We start from the raw sequence: 14,977 nt of genomic DNA on the forward strand, positions 1-14,977 counted from the left end.
GGGCATATATCCAGAAAAGACAAAAACTCTAATTAAAAAAGATATATGCACCCCAATGTTAATAGCGGCACTATTTACAACCGCCAAGACATGGAAGGAACCTAAGTGTTCACTGACAGATGAATGGATAAAGAAGATACATACACACAGTGGAATATTACTCAGCCATAAAAAAGAATGAAACAATATGGACCTAGAGATTATCATACTAAGTGAAGTCAGTTAGAGAAAGCCAAATATTACATGATATCCCTTATATCTGGAATCTAACAAATGGTACAAATGAACTATTTACAAAACAGAAACAGACTCACAGACATAGAAAACACACTTACGGTTACCAAAAGAGGAGGAGGAGGGAGGGATAAATTAGGAGTATGGGATTAACAGATATACAGTACCATATCTAAAATAAACAAGGATTTACTGTATAGCACAGTGAATTATATTCCATATCTTGTAATAATCTATAATGGAAAATAATGGAAAAAAAGAAGTACACACACACACATACACATATAACTGAATCACTCTGCTATGCACCTGAAACTAACACAATATTGTAAATCAACTATACTTCAATAAAAGAAAAAAAAATCATGGCTTTAGGAGCTCTAAGGTCACAAAATACTGTTCTAGGAGACTTTTAGGCTAACATGTAGCCCCCCACGTGCCACTGGCATTAGAGAAATGCTCATTATGGTACACAATGTCCAATGATGGTAAAAAAGTCTTATTTTTACTACCTTATCAACACAGCTATTTAATTCTTCACTTAGAGCTTCCTTTTCTTTCAGCAGTTTTTCATTGTGGTTTAGAATACTAGAAATTTTTTGCTGGAAGTCAGAGAGATTGGGACATCTGTGCAGCTGTAAGAGATAAACAAGCCCACCCATCACGTCTCATGGTTGTATTTAAAAAGATGTATTTATAAACAGGACATTTTCATGGCTGCTGCTGTTTCCCTATCTGTAGATATTTCCGAGGACATATAAACTCTAGGGGACTATAATTAACTTTAACAAAACGTTCCCTGCTGGCTTCTCTCTATTCTCCAACTGACTGCCGAAATGTCTGCTTAGACAAAATCAACCAGACATTAAGTAATGGTCCTAGCTTTCTGTTTTACCTTCAGGATAAAATAAATAACATACTGCCATTCTGTCATCAATTTAACTTGTGTACATATAGCACAAAACATTTTCCCCATGTCTTTTTAACTAGAAAAAAATCTTTTTCAATCAAGACTATGGAATTGGCATCAACCAAGTACAATGTATCAACCAACAAAAGGGGAAGTTTTTTGTTTGTTTTTTTAAAAAATATTTATTTATTTATTTGGCTGTGCTGAGTCTTAGCTGCGGCATGTAGGATCTAGTTCCCTGACCAGGGATCGAACCCGGGCCCCCTGCATTGGGAGCACGAAGTCTTTCACCGCTGGACCACCAGGGAAGTCCCAAGGGCAAGTTTAAAGATAAATCAAGCAGTGTTTTTCAGCTCGTTCTGCATACCCTTCCCTTTGGAAGATGCCTAAATTGACTTGCTAAGAAAAAGGTTGCTGGTATGGACACACTGGCTTCTTCCTCTGCCACTTTATGGCATCAAGGCAAACCGAAAACTCTTTGTTCCTTTTCATCATCAGCCTTAGCACTACTGACATTTGGGGGCAGGTAATTCCTTGCTGTGGGAGACTGTCCTACGCACTGTAGGATGGTTAGCAGCATCTCTGGTGTTACCTGTTAGATTCCAGTAGCACAGCCTGCCTCCCCATACACTGGGTGTGAAAACCCAAAATGTCCCCAGACATTGCTAAATGTCTTGGGGTGGGGGAGCAATTTCCACCTCCCCACAACCACTGCTTTAAGGAGACTGATTGTTTCTTACACTTCTTAACCCTTCCCATAGTTCATATGTTTTCAATTTCCCTCTACTTCACTTGGCTTTCAATTTTCAATTATTTATTGTCATTATGATTTTATGGCCATCTTTCAACTTTTTACCTGAAGTTCTATTACATTTAGCTTTAGGAATAGTATGACAAAATAGACTTTAAGGATTGAATCTTGTTTTCAACTGGCAACAAATCCAGCATAATTTACAAATCTAAACAAGTCAGAAGGATGAAGGAAAGTGTAAAGAACCTGGGCATTGGTTAACAAAGGCCTTTTTTCCTTTGCTCACTACCCCATCCCCAGACCCTCACAAAGCCTGGTATCATTTTGGGTGTCTACAGACTGGTATGTGACTACTGCTGATGCTATTCGTGTTTCCTTTCAGTGCAACAGATAATACAAATAAAAATGTTTTGTGAACAAGAAATTATTATGTCATACAGAGCAGCACAGGCTTTCTAGGTCCAAGCTGTATGGAAGCAACAATGGGCTGACACTGTCTTAACTCTTGTGATCCAAGAGTCCAGGTGCCTTGAACAACTGCCCACCAAAATCAAAAGGGCTCACTGTTTTTCCATCTCACTATTTATATCAATGCTTCAAAAAAAAAGCAATAAAAATGTGCCAAATGATGTCCTCATCATACTATTTTACTCCCAACTCAGCTCCTTTTCTTCCGATCCCTAGCTTGGCAAAATCACAAAGCATACATTTCCCATGCTATGGATTTGGAATCCACCATTATCATCTGAAAGGTTGAACAACAGACAGAAAATGATAAAGGAGAAAAGTATGCCCAAGTTAATTAGGATGAATTTAGTAATAACAGCTCTGGAATACTTATATACCACAGAAGAGCCTTTTAACTTCTGGAATGTTTATATGGACAGACAGCTTCTGCTATTGCAGAACAGATAAACTTTGCATAGCAGCATCTGACTTGAAAAGGTTCTTATAAAGCACCTATCGGGTACCAGTACTGTATTAGGCAGTGTAAGAGATACAAATTCCCTGAGAGTCTTATAATCCTATTAGGAAATCAAGACTTACAGGTGTCAATTAGGAATCAACATGAACATAAACACACTCAGTGGTACAGACTCAGCATTCAGAGAAGGACACCTTCATGCTCATAGGCTGAATAGGTGTTAAGATAATTTTATAATCTAAGGATATCATAATATTAAAGTAATCCTTTGGTGAAGCAAATAAATAAAATGGAAAAACTAAATTCTCCTAGTATAAATCAGAATTGCTCAAACTGAGGGATTCATGTGCTCAATGAAAAATTCAGAATAAAGAATAAAATTGGACAACGTTCAGAATATATTAAGGTGAACCCTCTTTTATACTTAAAATTAGGTCTTTGTTTGAAACTTTGAAATGTGCTTCTTAAAGCCAGATTCATAGGTGAGACTGAATCCCTGATAATGTTCTAGAATCTACTCTTCTGCCCAAGATAGATGCCTCAAACTCACTATGAGAAAAAGCGATGATGAGGGACCAGCTTCACCTGTGTCTCACAAATCTGGGTGAACAGATATTAAAGTTATGAGTAAGAAAGTCACCATCTTTTTAGACAAATTTATATTATTTAACACCTGGCCGGGAGAAGGTAGAGCAACAAATTTCTTAAACTGAAGTGGTTATGGTTCATTTATAGTAACAGAATGTCAGTCTACAACACGTAAGTTACATAACTAGAACAACATTTAGAGAATTAGCAATAGGAGCCCTTATAAATAGACTTGTACTGCAAGCCCTCAACTTTACTAAGTAATAAGCTTGTTAACAGGACTCAGTAAAAAGGACATTTGGTGGCTAGAAAAGTCAGACCATCAGGTGCATGTTATTCTATGAGCCCTCCCATACCCCCTGTCCCCACCTAAGCAACACACGATCTTACTTGTTTCATTTTCTCCAGTTCATCTTTGAGAAGGAGGTTTTCCTGTTCCACAACATGAATTTGTAGTTTAACTTCAGAAAGTTCTGCCTCCAGAGAAGACACTAAAGTGGAAGACTAAGAAAAAATTTAAAAAGGCATATAATACACATATTCATTTAGCCTGGGGAAACTTAGTAAGTTCACAAAAGGCAGCATTAAGGAAACACTAGTATAAATTCAGTGACACACTGTTTAAGATCATTTGTCCTTACACTCAGTGGAACTAACCAAAACTATCTTTTAATAGACTTTCCACTAAAATGGCATGAACATGATTTCTAAGTTCGTTTTTGAAGATTTCTTCACTGTAAAGTTACTACCTTTCTCTGGGGGGAGATGCTTTGAGACCATGCAAATAGTGTTTTTCCTTAAGCTTTTGCTTATTGATTTTAGTGTCTATCAGTGGATTTTATCTACAACAATTACGACTCTGGTGTTTGCCTAATGAAGACTTTCTATTTCCTTCTTTCTTCCTACATTTATTAATTGGAATTCTCTTGCAAGGAAGAGCTGTTATTTCTCCCCCCGTTATTTATGTATTCAATTTTTTTTATAACAGTATGGACCTATAGATATTTATTTTATTTTGCATTTTATAATTATACTTATTTTATGCTATGCTTTATTTTGTTGATCAAATTATTCCAGCTTTGGCCATTAGGAGCTTCTTCAGGTTGTGCCCTGTCCTTTTGACATGCCCCATCTTTTGGGGGGCACCTTTTTCTTTCTGACACCATGAGATGTTCCAGGCTCATCTTGAATTGACCCTGCCCCAGCCTTGGGAGCAATCATTTTTCCAAGTAGCCCAGGCTCCTCTTATACGAGAATAGTGTTTAGAAACCAAGATCTGGGTACTTGATCCATATACACACATCTACATCTCTGTATCTATCTATCTGTCTATACATTAAGAAATACGAGTTTATACTAATACCTCAAATTCCAATCCAATATCAGAGGGTTCATTTTAGCCTTCTCAGTTTCCCCACTTGCAACTTCCTTTTCCAAAAATGAGAAATGCAGTTCTTATTATCTACAATACGTTTACTTGTTTGTTCAATTCTAGTATACACAGAGTAGTTCCAGAATTACTAACATACACCCCCATGAGAAACACATTTACTGACTAGATTGTTATTGCCTTTATGTACACTTCTTTTTGTCTTAACCCTACCATATACAGTCAAGATACTAATTTCTAAATTACTTATTTTCTTCCACATTGTAGCTATGTTATCCATTTACAATACAGTTAGGTTCATTTGTTAGTGTTTGTGTTCCATTTTAGTACCCCCCCATCTTTGTTTTTTGGATTGGTTTTAATTGTGTGTTTATTTGAGGGGGTATGCGAAGAGTATGTAAAACATTACTATGGTTCTAAGTGTCAGAGCTATGGGAAAATGTTCTCGTAAGTGTCACTCCCTTCCTCATTCCTTCTGTCACATTCCCATTCCTCTCTTCCATCCCTTCCCCACTCGCCCTCTATAGGTAACCATCTCTTTAGTTATCTGGTTTATCATTCCCATATTTCTTTTACATAAATTTCTGTATTTCTTTTACACAAATACATGTGTATTGTCTAATATCCCCTTCTTTCTTACATGGATGGAGACATACTATCTTAGATACTCTTTTGAGCTCTTCTTTTTTCACCTAACAGTATGTCCTGGAAATCATTTCACACCAAGAGATCTTTCTCATTTGTCCATTCTTTCTTTTTTTTATAGCTGTAGAATACTACTGCATGGTGTGGCTATACCCATCACATTTATCCAACAACTCTCCGATGTATGGGCATATAGGTTGTTTCCAATATTTTGCAGTTACAAACAATGCTGCAATGAATAACCAACCCTTTGCGGTGAATTTTCATATTTTTAGAGGAATATCTTTAGGGTAAATTCCTAGAAGTCAGATTGCTAGGACAAAAGGTAAGTATGTATGTAATTTTGTTAGATTTGCCAAATTTCCTTCCAGAAATACAATATCAGTTTATATTCCACCAGCAATGTATGAAAGTGCCTGTTTTCCCAAACCCTTGCCAACAGAATATGTTGTTATATTTTTAAATTGTTGCCAATCTCATAGGTGAGAAATGAGATATCAGTGTTATTTGCATTTCTCTAATTCTGAGTAATTTTGAACATTTTTTCAGGGTTTGAGGGCCATTTTTATCTCTTTTTTTTGTGTGTGAATTTTTGTTCATGTATTTTTTCCCATTTGGCTATCAGATTTTGCTCCTAAGCCATTTGACTTTTAAGAGTTCTTTACATAGTAGGGATATTAGCTCCACTCTTGGTGGTATATGATGCAAATATTTTCTCCCAGTTTGTGAGCTGTCTTTTGACTTTGTTTATGGTATTTTCTTGGTCATGAAAAAATTTTTAAAAATTTAATCAGGTCATTTTTTGCCTCTAGTTTATGAGTCATCGTTACATAGCCTTTCTCTACACCAAGCCTAAAGATGAATTTGCCCGGTTTCTACTAGTACTTGTATGTTTTACCTTTTATATTTAGACTCCTAATCCAATTGGAATTTACCCTTATGTATGGTATAAGATATGGATCTAATTTTATTTTCAATTGTCTACCCAGTTATCTAGGCACCACTTATTAAAAAGTCCATCTTTACCCCAGTGATTTGAGAACCTACCTTTGTTATATACTAATTTTCCATATGTATTTGGGTCTAATTTTAAACTTTCTCTTCCACTTATCTGTCTATTCATGTGCGAACACCACACTGTTTTAATAATTAGGACTTTATGTATAAGAAATTAAATACAAGCATTTCTTTTATTTACTGGGATTTCCTCCAGAAAGGCTGTAGAGTGGCTGTAGACCATACCTGCACTTTACAGTGTTCCAGTTCTTCTTTTAGATTAGACTTCTCTTGTTCCCATTCCTCACATGTACTGTGTCCTGGCTCTTTATCCTTCTGACTTAGCATCTCTGCCAGACGTTGATTAACTTCTTGCAGTTCTTTCTGATTTTGAGAATTCTTTTGGCTAAGCTCCATATTTTCCAAATCCAACTGTTGGTTTTTGGTTTTTAATTCTGAAATCTAATTAAAATTGAAATAAGTCTTAAAAACTAGTTATCCTACTTCTGCTAAAAATATATTTAGAGACTAGTTGTTTTACCCTCTCTATGTAAAGTTATACATACACACACACACACACACACACATTTAATAGCAGAAAAAATACATACTCATTATTACAAAGTCAATCAGTTCAGAAGAGTATGAAGAAGTGATAGACACTCTGTCCACAGAGTACCCCACAGGGGTAGCCACTGTTCACAGCTGGGTACGTATCCCTACAGATTGTTTTCTATGCATATACAGACCTATATACGTGTAGTTTTTTTCCTTCTTTAGAACAAAAATTTGCATTATTTCAGATGTTCGGATAGTCTGCTTTTTCCACTTATAATATATTACAGACTCTTATCTTTCCAAATCGATGCATTCAGAAACCACCACATGCCATATTTTTAGTGTCTATAGGGCAGCGGTCGCCAACCTTTTTGGCACCAGGGATCGGTTTCATGGAAGACAATTTTTCCATGGACCTGGGCTGGGGAGGGGTGGGGGAGGGGGATGGTTCAGGTGGTAACGCGAGTGATGGGGAGCGATGGGGGGCAGCAGATGAAGCTTCACTCTCTACCGCCGCTCACCTCCTGCTGTGTGGCCCGGTTCCTAACAGGCTGCGGACCAGTAGTGGTCTGCGGCCCCGGGGTTGGGAACCCCTGCTATAGGGTATTCCATGTATCAAGACATTCCATACTGCATTTATCCATTCCCACACTGATGAACATATAGGTTTATAATCATTCTTTCTTTTAATTATGAAGAAACAAAATCTTTTGGAAAATTCATTTACACATGGTAGCATTTTGTATTTAGGATCTTATTTTTGGAAGTAGGGCTGCTGGGTTAGAAGGTGTGCGTATACATTACTGTTTTGATCGATATCCCCACAATGTCTTCCTCACAGACTACCAACTTATAGTCCTATCAACAATGTATGAGTATATTCATTTCCTCATTCCCTTTTTAATACTAGACAAGATCAATCTTTAATTTTTGCTAATCTGACAGGTGAAAAAAAGAAACTCATTTAATTTGCCCTTCCCTAATTACTAATGAAGCTAACCATCTTTTTATATGTTCTCTTCTTTTTTTCTGACTTGACCAATCATATAAATTATTCACTTTTCTACTGCATTTTGCAATTTGTTTGTAAGAGTACAGAATATATTTTGGACGTTAACACCTTGTCTATTTCAAGCGCTGAAAATAGTCTTTTCCCAGGATGTCCTTGTCTTTTGACTGTTTCAGATAGATTCTCAAATGGCTTTTCCCCACACAATTGCATATTGTTGAGATTATACAAATTGGGCATTGAACGGCACAAGCTATCTAAATAAATCATAATTCTGTGAAAATATACACGGATTAACTAGTATTCTATATCTGTAAAATGCTGTTCTTAACTTTCTGCTTTTAATTGTGGTGAGGAAAGAGGAAGGAACTAACATGAATTGAAACCACATGTGGGGACCTCCCTGGTGGTCCAGGGGATAAGACTGTGCACTCCCAATGCAGGGGGCCCTGGTTCGATCCCTGGTCGGGGAACTAGATACTGCATGCATGCTGCAACTAAGGAGTCCGCATGCTGCAACAAAGATCCCGTGTGCTGCAACTAAGACCTGGCGCAGCCAAAATAAATAAATAAATATTTTTTTAAAAAGCCATCTGCTACAAAGAGCACAACTGAATCTAATTAAAAACAAAACAAAACCACAGGCAGCATAGAGCTAGTATTTCACAGGTTCAGGTTTAGAGGTTATCACCTCCCCACTCCCACTGATTATAAAGCTAGTATTCAGCACCAGAGTCTAGAAATAATATATACGTTATTATATTCACAAAAAATAGAAACCTAATTTAGAATTAGCATGAGGTGAGTTTCCATTTTGAAACTCAGGATTTACAACCTTACCATTATTAGCTACGTTTCCAGTAGCACGTGCTGTAAATTTCAGATTTAAAAAAAGAAAATTTTAGAATCAGGAAACATTGGGAAATATTCTCTCCTTACCTGTTTCTTTAAATTTTCAACCATCTTCTGAACTGCAGCTTTTTCCTGTTTTACGGTTTCTATTTTTTGCCTAAAGGGACAATGAAAATATAACTTAAGAGTTAGGCTTTAACAGTTGAAGTAAAATAGTTTTAGTCCTCACAAAAATGCCTTAAGAACATTTAAATATATGTCTTACCCCATTTCTTCCTGAGATCCATTTAATTTCCCTAATTTCAGGTTAGAAATGCTGTCTTCTTCATTTAAAGTAGTAATTTCATTTCTCAAAATAGAATTTTCCTCTTGAAGCTTCTCAGATTCATATCTGAAGTACAGAGATTTTAAAAAAATAGTTGTAACAAGGCAGTCATCTGGCATCTTTGGAAAATACTTTATAGTAACTTCCAATTAAACACGTGTTCCATGCCAGTTAAAAAGAAAAGCCTAAATTAGTAGTCTCTTGGTGCTTGGAAATCAAGCTACGACATATTGACTCATTTCTTTTGGGAAGCAAGAATTTCACTAAAAGACATTAGGGAAGTGTGACTAAAACACTTGAGCATGGAGACAGAAAGGAGACTCAATGCCCATCCTGGTTGCTGACTTTCTCAGTGGCAAGCATATGCTTTGAGCAAATTATTTATTTCAGTCTGAAGTCCTGCCTGCTCGTAAAAGACAAAAGCCATATTACTAAGCTGTATGAGCTTCAGTTTTAAACCCCAGGGTACCTAGAGAAAGAAAATTCACTACATAAATGAAAGGGCCATGTCAAAATATGTACACTAATGTTTACTTTGTGATTTCTTTCATCTCATTATGATTTTTAGAACTAAATATGGTCTGAGGTAAAACGAGGAAAAACTACACCCAGAATTATTTTGTTTTTTCATATCATTAAGATATTTCAGACATGATGTAATATTTTACAAGTTTTTTTTTTGAACCAAATTTGTTAGAAGGCTACTGCAATCATATTTTATAAAGTTGAGTGAGCAGTGGTTCAAATTAGTATCATTTTTGTCTTTGTTCTTCGAGCACGTTTATTAGAACCTGATAGCTCCTCAAAAAATTATGTTCTAAGATAAATTTCCAATGTTTACGGAATATCAGCCTGCACTTCAAGTGATATAAGTGAAAAACTATAAGCCATGAGACACAACACTTTTCCTATATTAGTATAAGAAGAGAGTTCTTATCTACCAAGTGAGTTAACGATACACGAAAGGCATTCATTCTCATATAACTTGTTTCATCAAAATGAGGAAAATAACCAACATTTAGCCAAAAAAAATCCACCAAAACTATCCATCCAAATGAAGTGCTACAAAAGAGTTAAAGACTTGACATACATTGATGATGCACATGGTTAAACAACTAACACTCTCCATCATGAACTTTCACACCCTAAATGAATGACATTTATTTCCTATAGAGGAAGGAGTGCCTCCTAGGCAGGGTTATTCTACTTGTTAATATGACACAGAAGCAGAAGGAAGTCTAAAGCACTGCTCTCTTCTTGAAGACTAACAGGTTAGTTTCTCTAGGCACAGCAAGCAGTGAAGTTAGATTTGGTGAGGTGCTCTGTGGGATTCCGTGAAGTGTAGAAGGTGCATACATTACCTCAGAAGCTCAACTTTTTGCTGCATCTCACTGCACGTGATTTGCAAGTCATGCATCATTGCCTTCAGCTCTTCCTCCTTTTCTCCTTGAGAAGGTACATCTTTTTGCTTAACTAAAGCAGTGACTCTTTCCCTCAACTTTCTAGTCAGCTCCTGCAGCTTCTTTTTCTCCCGTTCTAACTCTGTGATTGTGGCCTGGCGCTGAAAATGTCTGTCCTGAAGGCTGAGGAGAGCAGTGTTTTCCTCCAGTATTACTTGGTTCTGTACTCCAGGCTTTTCTTGATGTGTCTGGAGTGTTCCACGTAGCCAGGCAATTTCATGTGCTCTTACTTTTTCTAAGAGCTGTGTATTCTCCTGCTCTAGGTACTGGTTTTCTTGACAATGTTCTTCTATAATATGGTGTACACTCATAACCTTTGGTACACACTCTTCCAGTGTCTGATTTAGTTCAAGGACCTTTTCATCAGGTCCGACTTCCAGGTTATCTAAATGGGCTTCCCATAAGGAGAAGCAGTCATACTGCAGCACTGCTCTTTCTTGCAGCTTCTCGATCTTGCCTTGAAGTCTCAAAACAAGAACATGCAGTTCCTCATTTTCTCTTTTGACCTCGTCGTAACTCTTTTCCAGGCTAAGGAATGTTTCAGTCACTTCTTCAACTTTCTTTAGCTCATCCTGTAATCGGAACATTTCTGAAGTGAGTTCTTTGTTATTTTCTAGTGCTTCATCGTAGCGCGTCTCCATGACTCTCAGCTCTTCCTGAAGACACTCATTTTCTCTACTAGCATCTTCATATAACAATTTATACTTGGTGGAAGCCTCGGGGATTCTTTCAAGCATCTTTAATTTCTTTTTTAGCACAGAAACATCAAAAAGTAAGTCCTGTTTCTTTTCAGAAGCTCGATCACAGTCTGCACGTAAGATCATTAGTTGTTCCTGAAGCTGGCCAATCTGATTCTTTAGGTCCCAGGTTTCAGTCCTGGTCTCCTCACTATTTTCAAGCTCAGAAAAACTCTCTATTGATGCTTCAGACTCCTCTATTCTGACCTCCTGTCTCTGACCAGAGCTTGTCCCCGTACTTTCCAGATCCCGGACCTCATCTCCTTGCAGATCACTTAGGACGTGCTGCATGGTTCCACCTTCTACTTGTTTCATTCGGTTTGGCAGTAAAAATGGCTCTGTTTGTTCCACGGAATTTCCAAAAAACCCAGTAGTTGGCTCATCTAAACAAGAAGACATTACTGACTCTGGCTCTAATTTTTGCAGCCTCTGTTGCAACCTAGAAATTTCAGTTGCCATTTTCACATTTTCCTTCACTGCTCGTTCATGAGCTCTTTGCAGGCTTAAGAGGACATCTCCATTCTCTTCCAACAGCTGCTCTCCTTGCTGGAGCAGGGACATGGCTCCACTTCCTTCCACCTCCTCCCTTCCCATTGCCTGGCAGCCATTCTGAAGCCTGGAGGGAGGAGATGCCACCTGCTCCATTTCCTTAATTTTATCCTGAAGCCTGGAGATTTCTGTGCTCATCTCAGCCCTCTCTCGATCTGCTTTCTCACAGGTCGCTTTGTAGACATTCTCCACGGCCAGAAGCTTGGACATCATTTCCTGCCTCTCCTGGTCATGTTCCCTTTCTAGCCTTTCAAGCCTCTGGCTGGCCAGCTGCTCCGAGGCGCCTGCCTGGCACAGGACCTGCTCACGGTCCTTCAGTTCTCTTTCATGACTGCTCTTCAGCTCAAGTATCTGGCTGGACAGCAGACTTTGCTGACTTTCCGACACAGTTCTTAGATCTTCCAGGTCTTTGAGTAGCTGCTCTCTCTCAACAACCATGCCGTTCAAATGTTCTTTGTATGTTTTCTCCAGCATCTCTCTCTCCTGGGTCAGGACCAGAGAAGTCGCTTTCTCTCTCTGGAGAGTCTCTTTAAGCTGCTCCTGGGCTTCTGCACACTCCTGGGTGAGCTCGTCCTTCTCAAACTCCCACTGGGATCTCTCCTCGCGCTGTTGTTCCAGGACCTCCTTCATCTCTCGGCGGTAGTGCCCCTCCAGACTTCGCAGAGCATTTTCACATCTCTCAGCGACTTTCTGACAGTCAGCCTGAAACTGGGCTTCTATCTGAGAGGTTCTTCTATTACACTCAGTTTCCATTTTTTCCCTAAATGTGGTCAACATACAGCATTACTGAAACTGCCATCAACTCCAGAAGCAAACAAAAAACATTTTCCCGTGCATAGAAGAAGCAGCCAAGCAAACAATTTAAATATTTTCTAAAAATGGTCTTCACTTATTCCTATGTGATTCATTTATACTGAGAAGGGATCTCATTTCTGAGAGCCAATGCTGGCAGCCATAATTAATTTAAAAGATTTACTTACCTCTCTCTGCATTTAGAAGAAAATTTAGAAACCAAATTCTTTGGTATACTCCCAGATGTATTTGTTTATGGATTTTTAGCCAAAAACTTAGGCTGATATTTCACATTAAATGTTCAAATGCATATTAGCCTAAACCCTAATTTGGGAAATACATAAAATTCTTCCATTTTAATTAAGTAGACATTGGTGGATAATAGTCATATAAACCACACATATTAACAAATTCATTATGTTTTGCTTTTTATTTAATAAAGTAGCACCAGGTTAAAGTATGAAGCACCAAAGCCCTGAAAAGTACCTGAGATTTCACGTGAGGAAAGTAAGCACAAAATGGTGTTTCATAACTCTGGAAGGAAATGTAACTTTGCCCAGAATCTAGCTTATAAATGGCCTTTCTCAGAAAACAGCAAGACTGAACTAGGAAGAAATCACATTTGTGATAATCTTATCCTCATCTGGAACCTTAAAAAGTACATGCCTGATACAAAAAATACTTTCCTCTTTCTAAAAAAAAGTTTCAATACCCCAAGGTAGGCTTATATCTAAACAATGGCAAAACAAGTTGAAAAACTAAAGAAGAATCTAGTCAGTCAGTGGGCTATTTTGTCTTCTGATTTTTCAAAGTCTCCTTAATTGACTGGGATTTCTGGTGCCCCCGAGGAATGGTGCCCCAGGTTCCTCCATTTCCCCCATTTTCTTACCTTCCCTCATGTAGTTCCCTTTGGTGTTTTTCCAAGAGCTCTTTTTGCAATTCCTCTTTCTCAAGAGTGTGCTTCTCCACCAGGCTTTTCAGTTGCTCCTGGTGAACTTGTTCTAGTTCCTGAGTCAAGCTTCTCACCTTCTCTTCTGTCCAGGCACCATTTTGAATGAGTTTTTCCCTCTCTCCATTAAAGCTTTCCTCTGCCTGCTCCAGCCTAGCCTTTAGCTCCATCTCATGCTCCAGCCTCAGCTCCTCCTGCAGGTGAGCCTTTTCCTCATCCCATTTCATTTCCAGTTGTTTTTTCTCCTCCTCATGTCTGCAGATAGCCGTGTGTTGTACCTCCTTGAGTACCACTGTCTGGCCCTGAAGTTCTGCAATTTCATTTTTAAGGTCACTTATTTGTTCTTCCAAGATGTGCACTTCATTTTCATACTTTTGCTTCACGTTCTCCTGCTCCTTTTTACAGGCAACCTTGGTTTCATCTAGCTGCTTTTCATAATGATGCACCTAAAGCCAGAAAGTAAAACCACCATAATGTTATTCAACTCAAGGCCATGGAAAGGTGATGGGGCAGTAATTACTTTTCTCCTACAAGACATTCCTCAGTTTTCCCATTTTTTGTTTTAAAGTAACAATTCAAAAACACATTAAATAAGATATTTTTAAGTCAGGCATGGTTTGATTACCTTTTTAACTTGGTTGAATTTTATTAGTTTCTGAACAACTCTATTAAAACTGACTAGACCTTCACAGAGATACCATTTGTCTCCACGGGCATCCTCTCCAACTGCAAACTTAGGGCCTTAACATAGTTAATTAAATTTAAGTATTTGTTTAACACCTGTCAGGTACCCTGCAGGCCGCATGGGGACACAAAGTTGGGTAAGACATAGCCCCTGTCATTAAGGAAAAACCACTCTAGACATGCTCATGACAAATACAAAAAAGTATACTACAAGTCAGAATAAAACATATAAAAGGTATAGGAAAAATAGTTACAATGTAACCTGGGATTCAAAGGAGGGAAAAATCACATTTGGTTGGGAGACTTCAGAAATGTAAGAGGTAGCATTTGATATAAACTCTGAAGGTTAAGTAGACTTTCAAGAGGTAGAAAGAAATAATAACACAGCACGTAATAGCATGAGCAAAAGAGGACAGTGTGATGAAGAGCAGCAAACTACCTAGTTTGGAGGATAAGGTAACTCAAAGGAATGGTAAAAGAGAAGACTGGAAATATAACCTAATGCAACACGGTAAAGGGTTTTGAAGGCCAAGATTCAGAATTTGTACCTAATTTAGGAAGTAATGCTATATCAAAGGGCTTTTTGGTTTTATTAAGATGTTTTTCAATGAGTTGGAAATAAT

General features: G+C 37.8%; 1 protein-coding gene across 4 annotated transcripts in view; it reads right to left on the reverse strand.

The window, feature by feature from the left end:
- Positions 1–14,977, reverse strand: part of NIN (ninein) — a 105,760-nt gene that overhangs the window by 22,066 nt on the left and 68,717 nt on the right. For all 4 annotated transcript variants that reach the window (XM_036842353.1, XM_036842355.1, XM_036842352.1 and 1 more), the window contains 7 exons: positions 13,611–14,116; positions 10,545–12,689; positions 9,124–9,249; positions 8,946–9,015; positions 6,686–6,901; positions 3,799–3,912; positions 747–869 (listed from right to left, as the gene is read on the reverse strand). In XM_036842353.1, coding sequence (XP_036698248.1) covers positions 747–869; positions 3,799–3,912; positions 6,686–6,901; positions 8,946–9,015; positions 9,124–9,249; positions 10,545–12,689; positions 13,611–14,116 — 3,300 coding nt within the window. The remainder of the gene's footprint in view (positions 1–746; positions 870–3,798; positions 3,913–6,685; positions 6,902–8,945; positions 9,016–9,123; positions 9,250–10,544; positions 12,690–13,610; positions 14,117–14,977) is intronic.

Source organism: Balaenoptera musculus, chromosome 2 (assembly GCF_009873245.2).
Source record: "Balaenoptera musculus isolate JJ_BM4_2016_0621 chromosome 2, mBalMus1.pri.v3, whole genome shotgun sequence".
NCBI classification, from domain to species: Eukaryota; Metazoa; Chordata; class Mammalia; order Artiodactyla; family Balaenopteridae; genus Balaenoptera; species Balaenoptera musculus.